At 41.3% G+C, this 14,850-nt stretch overlaps 1 protein-coding gene across 4 annotated transcripts in view; it reads right to left on the bottom strand.

Annotated features, from left to right (window-relative positions):
• PDS5A (PDS5 cohesin associated factor A) overlaps positions 1-14,790 on the bottom strand; it is a 72,321-nt gene extending 57,531 nt beyond the window's left edge. For 2 of the 4 annotated variants that reach the window (XM_040699017.2, NM_001012580.2), the window contains exons 1-2: positions 14,566-14,790; positions 13,586-13,756 (exon numbers count right to left, since the gene is read on the bottom strand). In XM_040699017.2, coding sequence (XP_040554951.1) covers positions 13,586-13,756; positions 14,566-14,592 — 198 coding nt within the window. In that variant the 5' untranslated portion in view covers positions 14,593-14,790. Of the gene's footprint in view, positions 1-13,585; positions 13,757-14,409 lie in introns of all 4 variants that reach the window. The other 2 variants (XM_040699018.2, XM_040699019.2) reach the window with 1 other exon arrangement.
• Between the last annotated feature and the right edge of the window lie 60 nt (positions 14,791-14,850).

The following is a 14,850-nucleotide window of genomic DNA, read 5'->3' as shown; positions in this document are numbered from 1 at the left end:
GAGAATCAAACAAACTTCATGTGCTCAGCTGCAGTGACCTCAGAATAGCAGTCCACAGACACGTGCTGGATATACAAAAAGCCGTTTAGAAAACAAAACAAACAGAAACAAAACAACCAAACAAAAAACCCACATTGACTGTGAAAACAGAAAAGAGGACGGGAAAAAGTTATCTACAGAAGGATGCAACAGATCTCTCACCTACAAACCGTAAAGGAGAACGCTAACTTATTGACCACATGGCTGTTAAAATGAATCATTGGATACTGAACACATCACCAAAGCACAACATTTAAAGTTAGTGCCTTCAGGTCCTAAAGCCCACCAAAACTTCCTATGTTTGTTTTAAACTTGCATGTATAGTACTTAGAAAAAAAAGTTCCATTGCATTAGCTATGCTCCAGAATCCAAAATGTGATGAAACTTGGTAGTTTAATTCATGTTCTATATGTACAATCTTCTGTTGCTGTGGAAGTTTTAAATCACCCTTGTGATGATAACATGTAGGTCAGCAGCATCCTGAAACAGTTTACCCCAAACCTGCGGACTGCAGTATCTCACTATGCATGTTCCATCACTTTCCCATTCTACAAAGAAAAAAATTAGCAGTGTATTGCTTTGCTGTTTTTGTTTGCTTGCTTTTTATTTTTTGTTTTTAATGTTTAAATATTTTGCGTGCATCTGCATAGAAAGAAACGAGGAATTTACAAGTGCACTTTGGCCAACAGATTGTTTGCAGAGGTTTACAACAGTCTCTAATAACTGCAGGAGTTGATTTGAAATCGTAAACATGCTGTTAGCCAAGATTTACGGTCAGGGAAGAAAAGCTATCAAGCAAAATCTCCAGTGCCTAAAACTCAGGCATTAAGGACAAAGCCTTTGAGCACCTTCAAGAAAAGTGCTGAGACCAAATATTTGACTATTTCATCAGAAGACGGCAAATTGTGGCCCAGGTATAAAATTCACTTAAGAACTTTGTATTTTTGTCTGCTTATCACGCATTTGGGCTAAGAAAATAGTAGCCCCTGGTCGTCAATCCCACAGAAGTCCAGGAAAACAAACAGGAGCAATAATTTCTGCACTGTGAGGACATCAAGCCCTAGAACAGGCTGCCCAGAGAGGTTGTAGAATCTCCTTCTCTGGGGATATTCAAAGCCTGCCTGGATGCCCACCTGCATGACCTACTCTATGGAACTTTACTTCAGCAAGGAGGTTGGACTCGATGATGTCCACAGGTGCCTTCCAACCCCTACAATTCTGTAAAAATCAGGACACCTTCTCCCCCTTCCCCTTCACTAAGTCCACTGTGCATGCATTCTGGTTGTAATTAAGACGATGCAAACTCAGTTTAACATTTACACAGGTTCTCTTTGCAACAGCATTATCATCTACTACCAACATATCCAAGTTTCTTGGCACTGGTCAAGCTACAGAACAGTTGAGCCATTGTTTATGACTGGTAGCAGTTGCTCACAATTCTTCCCTATATAATCAGACACGGAATTCAGTTACAGATTTTGAATCAATACCCACCTAAGCTCTCCAAAAATTTTTTTTACAACAACTGAATTCAGGAACCCCGATAGAGTAACTGGTGATACACGCAACACAGATCCACACCTGCGTTTCTTTTTCATTATTGTGAAGCTTTCTGAACTTAAGATGACAATTAAAGACTTGCTTAAATAACAATACAAATTGAAACAACTAAGAACAAGTCACAAACTTCTTCATCAACATGAGATGAAATCAAATCATTTCAAGGAGAAGATGTGTATAATCAAAATTACCCATACAACTTCATACAACAGCTTCTGGCAACATTCCCGTGCAGTTATTTTCATAAGAAGTTTCCATATATTACATATGTATTGCTAAGGGGAAAAAAGGCAAAATCCTTAAGTTTGGCAACTACAGATTTTCGATGCATACACCGCCACCAAAGTGCAAAGCTCTCTGCAAATACTGCACCCATCAAAGAATAAGCAAAATTATGCTTGGACATTTTTCAGCATTTTTTGTTCAATTAAAGGGGTCCTTAATAAAACAGTTTGCATACTTCTCAGAACCTGAGAGCATAAGAAATACAAGGTAAATGACTAACATTTTAAGAAGTGTTTTTGCTTTCTATGAATACTTGCAGAACAGATGAATGCATAACAGTAAACCCGTAGTCTATCTATGAGTCCTGTGGAGTGTTACTAATGCTGGCTTTAGGTTGACTGAAAAAGGTTCTAGTATTTATTAGCTCATGTTTGGCAGAGAAAAAAGAACAAGCTCTTTCTGGTACTTATCTGCTGGGGGGTACCTTTTTTAAAAAAATGTATGATTATCTAAAAGATTCATTTCTCTGTATGAACATGTAAGTTCACACAAGCCTTTGTTTAAAGAACAATCAACTGCAGCAGGCATTGGGAGGGGGAAAAAGAATGAGAGCTGGCATGAGGACAAATCTGTTTGCAAGCACTGGCCTGTCCCGCCCACCCTAGTTCAAGTCACAGCACAAGACTCAGTAGTTTGGACTGCAGAACAGGAAAAGACCAGTCTAAACATCAAAGCCCACATCTCCTAATCTCAATACTAGTACAGAACTGTGAGCCATCAGGCGTAGGGCAGCCTGAAAAAACACTGAAGCCTCAAATCCCATTTCTTCTGTTCAAATGAAAAAGATAATAACGGGAGAAAGCAGGAAACAAAATATTCCTAGACAAAGGAGAAGTGTACGAACCTCTCATTACATATGACACCCACCAATTCTGAGCTCCAATATAAAATCAATTTATTTTGAAAGCAGCTACATATTAGCATGAATGGTACGATCTATTATTCTAGTAGCCAGTCAGTTAGAACGTTAGAAAACTCATTCAGGATCTCACAACATTCACATCAGTTTGAAACTACCAGCACCAGCAAAATTCACACCTGTGTATGAACACAGCACGGATTTCCATTGTAGTGCACTGCTTACATTTAACTTCGAAGCTCTCTGAAACAAGAGACATACTTCATTTTGTCTCACCAAACCGGGATGGGGGCAGGCAGTGCAGCAATTCTTAGTGTGCAATTTCACTGCAGTGCAAGTTAATCTAAATCTGCCAGTTCTATGCCTTCACTGTATCAGCACTCACAAGATAGATGAGTGGCACTACTGAAAAACTTACACGTGGCTGTACAAGTGCTATTGTCAGCACAAGACAAAGGTAGCCCCACAGGGGAGGGTAGGACTGCTTCAGCCCAATCCCAGGGTGCAGTTTAGTCTATCTTTAAGTTGAGGTAACCCTGAGCACAGCAGGGTTTGATCAAAAGTAATCCTCCAGCTACTGGTGTAGCAACTTCATCCTTTCCAGCTTCATTATTTCCCCTGCTCCACACTTATTCCCTCACTCCATACCTCTGTTTTTCATTTTTCTCATCTTAGTCTTCACAAACTTGATTTGCTTCTACAACTTTGAGAGAACTGCTGACTCAAAGAAGGAAAATGACTTTGAATTGGAACTCTCTATAGCAGCAGGGATAAGGATGAAAAACTTTCCTTCAGTAGCAGCATCAGCTTAGAATGCTCAAAGTCCTCAAGTGCAACACTGTGAGAACAACAAGCTTTCAAAATCCAGTATACAAGAGAACTTACGTTTTGTATTTTTAGACAAACTAACTTACTTTTTGACTAGATTAAAATATCTGCTATGCAGGTCAGCTTAGACTAAGCTGACTTCCAAGATGTGGCTGCTTCATGATGAAGCCCTTCAACCAAAGCATTGATAGGAGCTGAATCAGTTTGTATACAGAAACTTTTACACTCATCACAGCCCATATGTGGACTGAAGTAAGAATGATTCTGAAGAAGGTTAAGACAGTGTGAATTAGGGCACGGTCCTGCTGTGCCATTTCTCAAGAGACAGAAAATGTTTAAGAGAGACACTGCAGAACTCATGGAGAAGATGAATACGGTTTCATATTGCCATAACAAATCCAATTCAGACCAGTATACTCTGACATCTGAACACAAGATCCAAAACGAAGTTCCAGGGTAAAAATGTCAAAATTAAACAAGATTAATTGGCAGCATTTCTACTTTGTAATCTGACTGAAGGCATTTTAATCTTTACAGGAAACAAAGGCTGGGAGTGAAAGACTACCTTTGGGAAATGCTATGTGCTGCTCTCACTTCCCCAGCTGAGGTTTACAAACATAGATTTTAAACTGCTTTTCACTCCCAGTTCAAAAGATATTTTTAAAACTTACTAGGTTTTCAGCTGACTCACTTCCAGTTGTACCAACATGTACATATTCTACAAAGACAGATCTGTATCTTAAAGCCAAAATCTCATCATTTCAAAGCTGCCTAGGTTACCAGTTTCAACCAGAATGCAGCTGAAATCTTATTTCCTGATTTTCTATTTTTCCTTAGGCTGCAGTTTTGCCTACCTTCATACTCCACGTATATTTTCTAAGAAAACCAAGTCACCAACAGCTCGCAAAGACAACTCCTAGATCAGGAGTCCGAGATCATCCTAGTCAGCATTTACGGACAGAAGCAGAAATAGTACTTATTTTCTTGCCACTGGAATTTTACCATCTTTAGAGAAGCTTTAGATAAGAGATGGATTAGAAGTTTTGCAGAAATAGTGACACATACCATCTACATTTGCAAAGGATGACTGAGTAAGGCATTTCAATAAATGTATTTTCAACAAAAACCTTTACAATTCTCTTGTTTTTCTTTCTGCTTTATTTTTTAAGTGAACGAATGTTAACTTAGCAGCAATTCAATGCTGAGAAAGAATCGCTTGTTTAAATATAACAAAAAGTCCATAGGGTAACCTTCTCCACCTCTTCCCAGAATGTCAAATTCTGTTTCCACCACCAAAAGTAAGAAAAGACTATTTCATCTCATTGCTGGAACAGCTTAAGAATTAAAACTTCCTTTCAGGTACCCTTTCATACCATTACGTCACTGAACAAGCAAAGGGTATAATTCTGAACGATTCCTCTTTGCTGTTCCATGTAAACAAAGTGTCCTAGAAAAGTTATATCCTTTCAAACTGACAAGGACATTAGAACGAAGCTCACAGGGAGGCACTGCAGCTAGTGAGAGATAAGAAACTGAATATCGTGCTTTATTATTTTAAATCACAAGAAGAATTTCCATGTTCCTCAAAATTTAATTTCAAATAACTCCCTACTAAATGATGGCTGTGGTTTGATTAAATTTCAATAATGAGCTTACTATACACAAGCGTTACTCCACTTTGGGCAATTAAATACATGCATATATTTCAGAGCAGGAACACAACGCTATATTAAAGGAACATGACTTACCCTACTTTGACTATCACCTACCTGAACATAAAATAAAAATTGTAAGGGGAACAATCTGGCAGCATTTGCCTTCCATTAAAAGGATAACAGTACAGTCAAACAGTTTTTGTTTGTTTTAAGGAACAGTAACTTATTCCAGTACTAACTAACACCCACACTACAGCACCAGACAATCCAATCGCCAGGCCCAAACTTCACATCATCTTCATATTAAGCACCTCCTAAGTTCAACTATTTGCTTTTATCTTTTTCACCAATTATGAGGCTAATTCTCAGGCAATAAGAACTACAGTAATGGGATTTTCATGGTAAGCACAAGTTTGAAGTTAGCATTTCAATGGTCTCTCACATCAGATATAGCAATAAAATAGCTTCAAGATCAGCACATTGTGCAATACTAAAATGTATTTTGCAAATCTGCAAATCTGAAGCTATTCCCTGATGGTTAATCAGGTTATTTCCATAGAAAGTTCTCAGACTACAATTGTAGATGAAAGGGAACTCTTTAATGACTGCAAAGTGAAGTTCACACTACTAACCACAACGTCTGAAGAGTAAGCCTCTTAAGGACTGTGTGCAGAAGGACTGTACCCAGTACAGAAGGAAGGGGGAAGAAGAGAAGAACAGCAGAAAAATTTGATTTATCCAAAGTCCTTTCAAAACCTTCCCTTTTCCTACATCAATTAAAAAGGGTATTTTTAAATGGAAACAAACAAACATGCATCTTTTTGATGCTTACGAGCATATTTTGCCACTATAAAACTCCTGTACCGTTTCAACAATTTGGAAATTTCTGACGAATCTCCTGAAGATGGCTGTCACAATTTCTATGAAAAGATATTTAAAAACGCAACCTTAACAGCATATTGTAAGGCCTAAAATTCCCAACGACCCCATCAAATAGCATTTCAGCAAAGATAACAGGCTGTATTCATGGATGACAATAGAATGTCAGGAAGATGAGTAAGATTACCAAGCAGATAGAAGAAAATGGGCAAACTAAGGAAAACTAAGGCATTAAATAGGCTGACCGCTCTTCACAATAAGCTTTGATGAAACTTTTTCCCCCACCATGACCACAAAACAGACCCCACCACTTCAGTTCTGACACCTCTATCAGATAAGCGTGTCTCATCTGTCTCACATTAATAAAACATACATTTAGGGTATGTGATGATATCTAGGAACAAGAAGATTCTCAACTTGTGTTTCTGAGCAGGAGCACACTTTGTAGCCCTTCTATCTTACTTCTAGCAGTACTTCATCATGCTTAAGACACCTTTGCAATAACCAAAAACCTGATGTCAGCACCACAGTAGGAATACAGTTCATTAGTTTACTGAAGCAGCAGAGCCAGCCAAAACACACTGCTTTGAGTGACACCAATAGTAAGCGTGCGTTTTACATTGCCGGGTACCAACAGTGATTAAGGACATACTGCAGTCTATACAAGAGCTTCATATATGAAGAATGTTTAACATGGAATAGGAGCTACCCAACTTTGGCTCCTTTAAGGTACAAAAGTGGCCCCAGTACACATTGTGAACCAATGATCTACTAATTAATTTATTTATTTTGGTAGCAAAAGGTGCACATAAGCATTAAGCAAACAAAGTAACATGAATTGATTCAAGCAGACAGGGAATAAAAGTAACCTCAAACAATGTTTCATTTTCCTTCCTATCAATCACCTCTATGCTGCTGTCTGCAAACCAAGAGATCATTTTATTTCTCTCATCTCATAGCACTATAGCGAGATTAACACTTTGTTTACAAGCCTTGAGCATAGCTAATGCTACTGCTGTTTCACAAACTTATGCATACCAACTCCTCGTAGGAACTCAGCAATATGGCTAGGATTTTGTATCCAAAGTTGTTATAAAATGTTTGAATACAGCAGAAGTGTTCCACATTTATACCATAAAAACATATACTTCCAGGCACACCCACCTAAAGTAAGTGATTTACATGATTAAAGCACACCACTGCTGCCAACCAAGTTCAGCACTGCTTTGCCACAACCTTCCAGTAGGACCCTGAGAAACAGCTGAGCTCCAACAATATTTACGTTTCACCTCTCAATTGAAATAAATGCTCTTTCCCCACGAGAGGGGATCAAAACCAGGAATTCCTAATCTATTATCTGTCATCAATTATTTTCTATGCTTTTACCACAATTAATCTCTTGTCCAAATTAAACAAATCTATACATATCACACCTCTGTACCATTTCCTCAATCCTAATGTTCATATGGTATTTGCTATGTGATTACGTGCATTTAAAACAAACAAAAAAAGCCTTGAAGCCACTTCTGAATTTATTTATTGAAGCTGCAAGACAATAAGGAAGGAGGAAAGGAAAATATTGCAGGAGAGAAGTATTTTATGCCTTGTTGGGCAACTGATCCTGCTATACTGTCACCTATTACAAGGTTTCTATGGGATGCCTATTATACAGCCTGCAACAAACTTTTTCCAGAAAACGTGTCATTTTCTGGGCTCCTAAGCAGAAAGAGGCAGCTTGCTTCAAAGAAGTGCTGAGCACTCCAAATTGTAACTGAAACTAAAGAAATGTGTGGTCTGAACAAAGAAAATGCAACAGAATGCACAGTCACTTCAGAAGTTACATCTCAGACCTGAAGCCAACGCTGTGGTTGTTCCCCCCGCCCCTCAGTAGGGGCAGCTCTTCAATTCTCCTTCTCTTAAACTAGGGTTCATACCAACCCCTCACCAAACAACAACAATAACAAACCACTAAGCACAACACTATTAATAATCCTTTGAGGTTTTGATTAGAATAACCAAGGACGGAACGACTTCTGGCCTACTCTGTCCATTTCAGCGCTTCATCATCAGATGTCACCATGGCTAATTCAGCAAACTTCAGTTTCCACCCCTACCTCCATCTCCAAACCAGGACTGCTTTTCTCTTGCAATGCATTTATATTTTTATTGCCAAAATACCATTAGAATAATATTATACACATGAAACTGCCATTAGTTACTGACGTAGTTGTAACATAAGGAAACTATCTTTGAAAAGGATTTAATCATCTATCAGTTTGAAATAAAGTAACATCTAGGTGAACCTACATGGTCTGTTTCTCCAAGGACTGAGAAAATTGGGGCATTTACAAAGAGAAGAGCTATTACTTCATTGGAGGAAAAAAAAAAATCAGTACAAGATTTCTTCCTCTCTGACTGGTGGCCTGTCCTACTTAATGAAAAACTTGATTGTTGCAAGAGTCAAACTAATTAAAAAGATTAAACTATGAGCAAATTCAAATTAGAAATTTGGCTTTAGGCTTCTGTGGCCAGCAATAGCTCAAGAACACTGCTAACTGCAGTCTGCAGTTAAATACAATTAATGGAAGTTTAAGAAGTGTTAGAGTAATTAATTATCTGTGGATCACTTTGCAACCTGGCAATGCAACCTCTACAAAGCTACTTAAAATTCATACGTTTAAGCACATATGGACATGCAAGTCAGAGGTCTAAGCCATGAGAACATGCATGTCATTTCTTACCGGCAAATAGTATTTGTTAGTTAATGCAATCCAACATGCTTAATATGGATCTTTTTTTACCCTCAGATGTACCAAATCCCAGCGTGTGACAATATAGAACAGGTTTTCTTCTCCCAGATGACATTCTGTTTTTTATTTTTTAGTTTCCTTCAAAATAACAACATATGTGCAGATCCAAGTTCCACCCAGCATAGCGCACAGTCCCAAAGGCCAGATAAAGAAATATCAGGTGAGTAAAGAGATTATTTATTTTTATCCTCACAGACCTCCAGCTTAATCCAAACATTAAAAGGAAAAAAAAAAAAAAAACCCTTTCTTAATTTTAAAATTATGTAACAGACATCTAAAAAATATCCGCACATACGAATTAGCATTAGTTATTAGCATTAACAATTTCTAGTGATGTGAGGATAATCTTCCAGAGATAAAAGCACAACAAGCCCAACTACAAAGACGACAACATCTAATAACCCGAGGAACATGCAGCAAGACAATGGGAAGGATAGGGAGTGTTTGTTTATATCAGCTAATTTAGAAATGCCAAGGGACGAGATAAGGAAGTCTGCAAGGCACACCAGGAGCACTAATCCAGATGATCACACACTGGGCCTTGGGGTGGGGCAGCAGGAGGGGAACTGGAGGAGAGAGGGATAAAAAGAATCTCACTGAAAACACCTTGCTGGACTGTTACATGGGAAAGTGAAGACTGCCGGACTCACTGTGAACTATGGGAAGATCAATTCCCCCCCACGCAAAAAAACAGAACGCTAACCCCAACTATGACAAAGGACTGCATAATCCTCAACAAATTCTAACCCGCAGAACCCTCATTTCAATAAAACTTTATTTACACTGCCTTAAAGCTTCGTTAAAAATCTCTACACTGAAATATGTTTCATTCCATTCTTTTATAGTTTCAGAAACTGTTTTATACTTCTGTATTTCAGTACCTAAGTAAATGTACTTTGTACATATTTTATAAGTTAGGATTGCTTAGACTGATATGTATATGTAAAGCCAACCGCTACACTACAAACACTTCTCTTTCTCCTACATATCTCTCAAACACTTATCAAATTGTGTAGTAATCAATACAAACCTATACTGAACTTGTACATCACACATCAGTTCTTCTACTGAAGAAAAATATTAACAGCAAGATAAAAATGGGGATTTCTGTATAGTTTCTGCATGACTATCTCAAAGCAAGTCGTTTGCAAACTTGCACATTGAAATCAACTCTGAAATTTCTTCATATAGGACTGTCCCCCCCAAAATGAGATGCCTTCTCTCCTAGGCCAACACAAGCATTTGTCAGCTCCTGTGAAAAAACTAGGCAAGAAAATTATTCAGGCTAAAATTGACGCAGTAATTTTTTTTTTTTTCTCCTAAGTTTTAACCCAGATCTGTTTACCCATCAATTTTACCACGAGGCAAAACACAACTCTTGTTGAGAAGATAGAGAACACGGGTAGGAAGACAAGCAGCAGAGACCGATATCTTTCAATGGCAGCTCTCACTTCACCTTAAAAGGCTCTGAGAAACTCACTGCATTTTGGACTGTTATGGTTATTTTAATTATCTGTGACAATCAATTACACTACTATTAATCTTACTCCTAATGATGACAAGGTTATATATAAATCACATGAAAATATTCTCTTGTGACCTAAGAAATTTGATATTTTACTGACAACAGCATATAAGTTTTATACAAGTTTAACAAGGCAGCAAAATGCATTCAATCTTGGAAATGTTCAATGGTCAATTATTATTATTATTTGTTTTAATTTTGAGGTCATTGAGAAGTTTTGCAGGACAGATGCTGAGTGTCTCAGACTTTCTTGAACTCCATTACAAGAAAAAATATAACGATAGCACAATTGTTCTGAACTGGTATTTAGCTGCTGGTTTTATTTTAGACCTGAAGAAGGACTTAGGTGACTTGAATTATTTATTTTCCATTTATATCATTCCATTAAATAAAAGACACTATCTCTCCCTACAAACCTTACTCACCTGACAAACATTTGATTTATAGCTCTGAAACCAAGTGCTATATAACGAATTGGTGCACTGTAAACAGCAATATTATCTCCCCCCAAATTTTCTGTAGCCACTGGATTTTGCAGGAAGTTTCAAAACTGTTACTTGCTAGCTGCCTCATTTGTCCATTTAATAGATTCAGTTAAGCTCAGGCCATTTGTCCCCAGCCATAGCACAGTACTGTTAGAATCACTTCTTTAATGGCTGAAATTACACACAGCGTACCATCCTACTCCAAGGAGGCAGTGACCCATCAGCGTAACCTCACACACTAAAAACCATCTTCGACACCATTAAGTACCTGAGCTCCTGGTGCTTCATGCAACATACATGTGCGATCCAGAGGCTTTTCCTTTTGGCACTGCTCAGAAGGCACATGCTGATTTGAAAATTCTCAATACCTCCATCTCTGGGGCAGTGCTCATGTTATCATACATATATATCAAAACACTGCAAATGAATCTGGCCTACATTTTATTACCCACAGCCCGAAGCAGAAGGAGAGAAAGGATAGAAAAACAGTCTTTTTAGAAGTCCTTGGCACAAAAGCTGCTGCTCGGGCACTCTGGGACAGGTGCCCAGAACGTCTCAAGTTCCAATAATAAGAAAAGCCTTCATTATGAGTAGAAGCCTGGACACAAAAATACAGATGTGATATCAGAAAAGTTGCTAATATCAACACAAATTTGCAGCCAATTAAGTTGACTGTGTCTTTAGTAAGTCAGAGAACAAAATGTGCATGCACCAAGAATGGTGGCTATCAAAACACCACGATACATTAAAAAGACACACAGAGCATCTTTAGGTGATACACGGCCAAGTCAAAAACCCTACAGTTGCAAGAATCAAAACATGTCTGAATTTGTACATCTTGTTAAAGCTGGCTTTTATCAGTGTTTACAGCTCTGGAAAGTTATCTTTAAACTGAACAAAACTTTTATGTGCATTTTTATCTAAGTACTGTACTACATTCCACGTGCCAATGTGATTTTCTTCCTATAAATCAAGTTGATATAAAGAAACATGGATTTCATATGCAAGGATTAATGCTCACTTTTAAGCAAAAAAAAAAAAAGAAAAAAGAAAATATTTGTTGGGTCAGTTCTAAAAGGTACTGTACTTCTTCCAATTTCCTTGATGTTTTGGGAAAGTGAACAACGGATGAAACAAAATTCCAAACTCAGATTAAGCAGTAGCAGTATGAGAAGAAAAATCTTTCTCTGTTGCTTCGGCAACAATGGAGCCACTACCAAACTATTTGCTCCCATTTACAATTAGTCTACAGTCTTGAGGTCAGCAGAATTCCTTAACAGCACTCGATAAAAAATGAGAAAATAACACCTTCTCTTAGCCTTAAAGTCACATCCAACACACAAACAGGCAAATTCAATGATACACATATGTATGACTTGGAAACCCTATTATTTCTGTTATCTAGGATGGCATGGCTCACCAGTGCAAGTTCTCCCATTCGAATAATAATAAGAATACCCATTTAGCATGAAGGTTTCAAAACTGCACTCCTCCCCATTCCACACGCTCTTTGAAGAGACTCAAGGTCTCCGTCCAAACAAAGCTCTAGGTTCTTCTGTAACAATATCTCACTGCAGTTTTGAAAATACCAGCTTAGACTCTTGCATTCAGCAGACAAGTTTCCGATCAGGAATTGGACAACAAGGTCAGCTTTCACAGAAACAGCTGACATGAGCCTTATTGCTTTGAGAGCGCAGGACGATGCCTACAGTTTCTTTGCATTTATAGTTAAGACGTTTTTCACTGTGCTGAGCGGTGAGACCGCCATTTCCACCTTTCAGTCTTTGTGGGGATATATGATTGTGATGGGAAACGCATCATCAGATAAGAGAATATTTCTGATCTCAAAAAAATCACTACCACATCTCCACCCTGGGCACAGGACCAAATCCTAGATTACAACAACATTCTGGTCCAAAGACCATGGTGCTAACAAATGAGCTGTGCTAATATTTGGTCAATGCTTAATCTTCTTCTCTGTTTCTGGCACAGAGTTGAGAAATAATAGTACTGTATCATAGTATTTCGCGTATCTAAAGGAAAGAAAACCTCACAGTCCTCCAGGATGCTGTCAAACAAGCAGAAATCATGTGTTTACAACAATGATCCCTTTTGTTTATGAAAACTTAGCAACTTTGCCAAGCACCAGGCACTGCAAAATCTGATGAATTTTTACATAGGAAACAATTACAAAGCTCCACCTATGAAACCCAGAAATTCACCTTCCCTGATTATAAGCAATGCTGTCTTTTTGGTCCAGAATACCCTAAACTAGACCTGGTCATTTCCCCACCCCACTGAATGTTGCTCTGCTGGAACCCAGGGATACCTCTTAGCTCACCAACAAATAGTTTGGCAATGTATCCTGAAATTGGTAATTATGACCCCGCTTCAGAACCCTCTCTGACATCATGGATGCATTTCATGTACAAATCAGTAGTTCTCCGTACAGATTCCAGCTTTGAGAGAACACGTGAGGACAGTCACAGATTAAAAAAAACAATTCCTCCTCTTTTAGAGACAAGCAAGGAAGCAGCGTTCTTATGAACGTCTGCGGGCGGGGAGACATTTCAGCTATGACAGGAGAACTCAGCAGTCCTGCGATGACACGTTTACTGTGAGAAACAAAAGTTGCAGGAAGAGGGCCCGGGATGGCCTACCTTTAACCGTTTCACCACCTCATCGTTGGTAATTTTGTCGGTGATCTCCTTCACTCCGGGCGGGTAGTAGATGATTTTACCATCGGCGGCGGGTTTTGGTTGGGCAGCCGGGAAGTCCATCCTGGTGCCGCTGCTCAGAAACTTTCCTTCTGCACAGTCCTCTACCGGCCTCTATCGGTCAGAAAACAAAAGTTCAGCGGAATGGCACCGACTTTCTAACCCTCTTTTTCCATTTCGAACCCTCAATTCGCAGAAGGCCCCGGCCCCCGCCGCGCCGCCCGAGCCCCCGCCGCCGCCCGGCCGCATCCCGCCGTCCCGAGGCCGGGCCCGCCGCCCCGCCGCCCCCCGCCGCCCCGGCCCCTCCGCTCCCCGCCGCCGCCTCCTTTCATCGCGGGGCCGCTCCAGCCCAACACCGATAGTTGGGAGCTGCCGATTTTACAATGAAATTTCGGCCCCGATCGAAGGATGCCCCGGCCCCCGGGGACGGCGGGCGGCTGAGGCGGGGCGCGGGGCCGCGATGCCCGGCCCGCGGGGGGTCGAGGAGCCGGCACGGCGGCGCGGAGCCGGGAGCCGAGGCCTAAACAGTTAGGCCTCAAAACTATCGGGAGGCAGAGGAACCAACAGGAGAGGGGGGGGAGGGAGGGAGGCGGCGGCGGCGATGGCAAACAAAACCCCCCCGCCCGCCCCCGGCCCCTCGCCCGGCCCCCCCCTGGCCGTGGGAGCCCCCCCCGGGGCGGGGGCTGGGCCGCTCGCCACTTTCCGTTTGTTCCCGCAACTTCACGGCCCAGCCCCCCCCGGCCCCGCCGCGCCCCGCCGCCCCTCACCGCGCGCCGCCGCGGGGCCCACAAAGATTCCCCCCCCCGCCCCGGGCCGGCCCCGAGCACGGCTCTCCCCGGCCGCGGGGAGGAGGACGAGGAGAAGGAGGAGGAGGAGGTGGGGGCGCGGGGAGGGAGGGACGCGGGACGCGGAGCCGCCTTTACCTCACGCAGCTCCGGAAGGTGCAGCATGGAGCGGCCTCCGCGCCGGCCGCTCCTCGCCGCTCCGCCGCCGCCCCGCCGGCCGCTGCCCGCCCGCTCCCGCCGCCTCCTCCCTGCGCGGCGGTGCGGCGGCTCTGCTCGGAAGGGGGAGGGGGAGCTGCTCGGTGGCGGCGGCGGCAGCAGCGGAGAGGGGGAGGCTCCGCCGAGCGCGCGCCGCGGGGACACAGTGCCGCTCTCCGTCCGGCCGGGGAAGAACAGCCGGGAGGAGGCTCCGCTCCGCGCCGCGCC

The sequence above is a fragment of the Gallus gallus genome, chromosome 4 (genome assembly GCF_016699485.2).
Source record: "Gallus gallus isolate bGalGal1 chromosome 4, bGalGal1.mat.broiler.GRCg7b, whole genome shotgun sequence".
NCBI lineage: Eukaryota > Metazoa > Chordata > Aves > Galliformes > Phasianidae > Gallus > Gallus gallus.
Note: the sequence above shows the minus strand (reverse complement) of the source record. Positions and strands in the feature narration are given on the sequence as shown.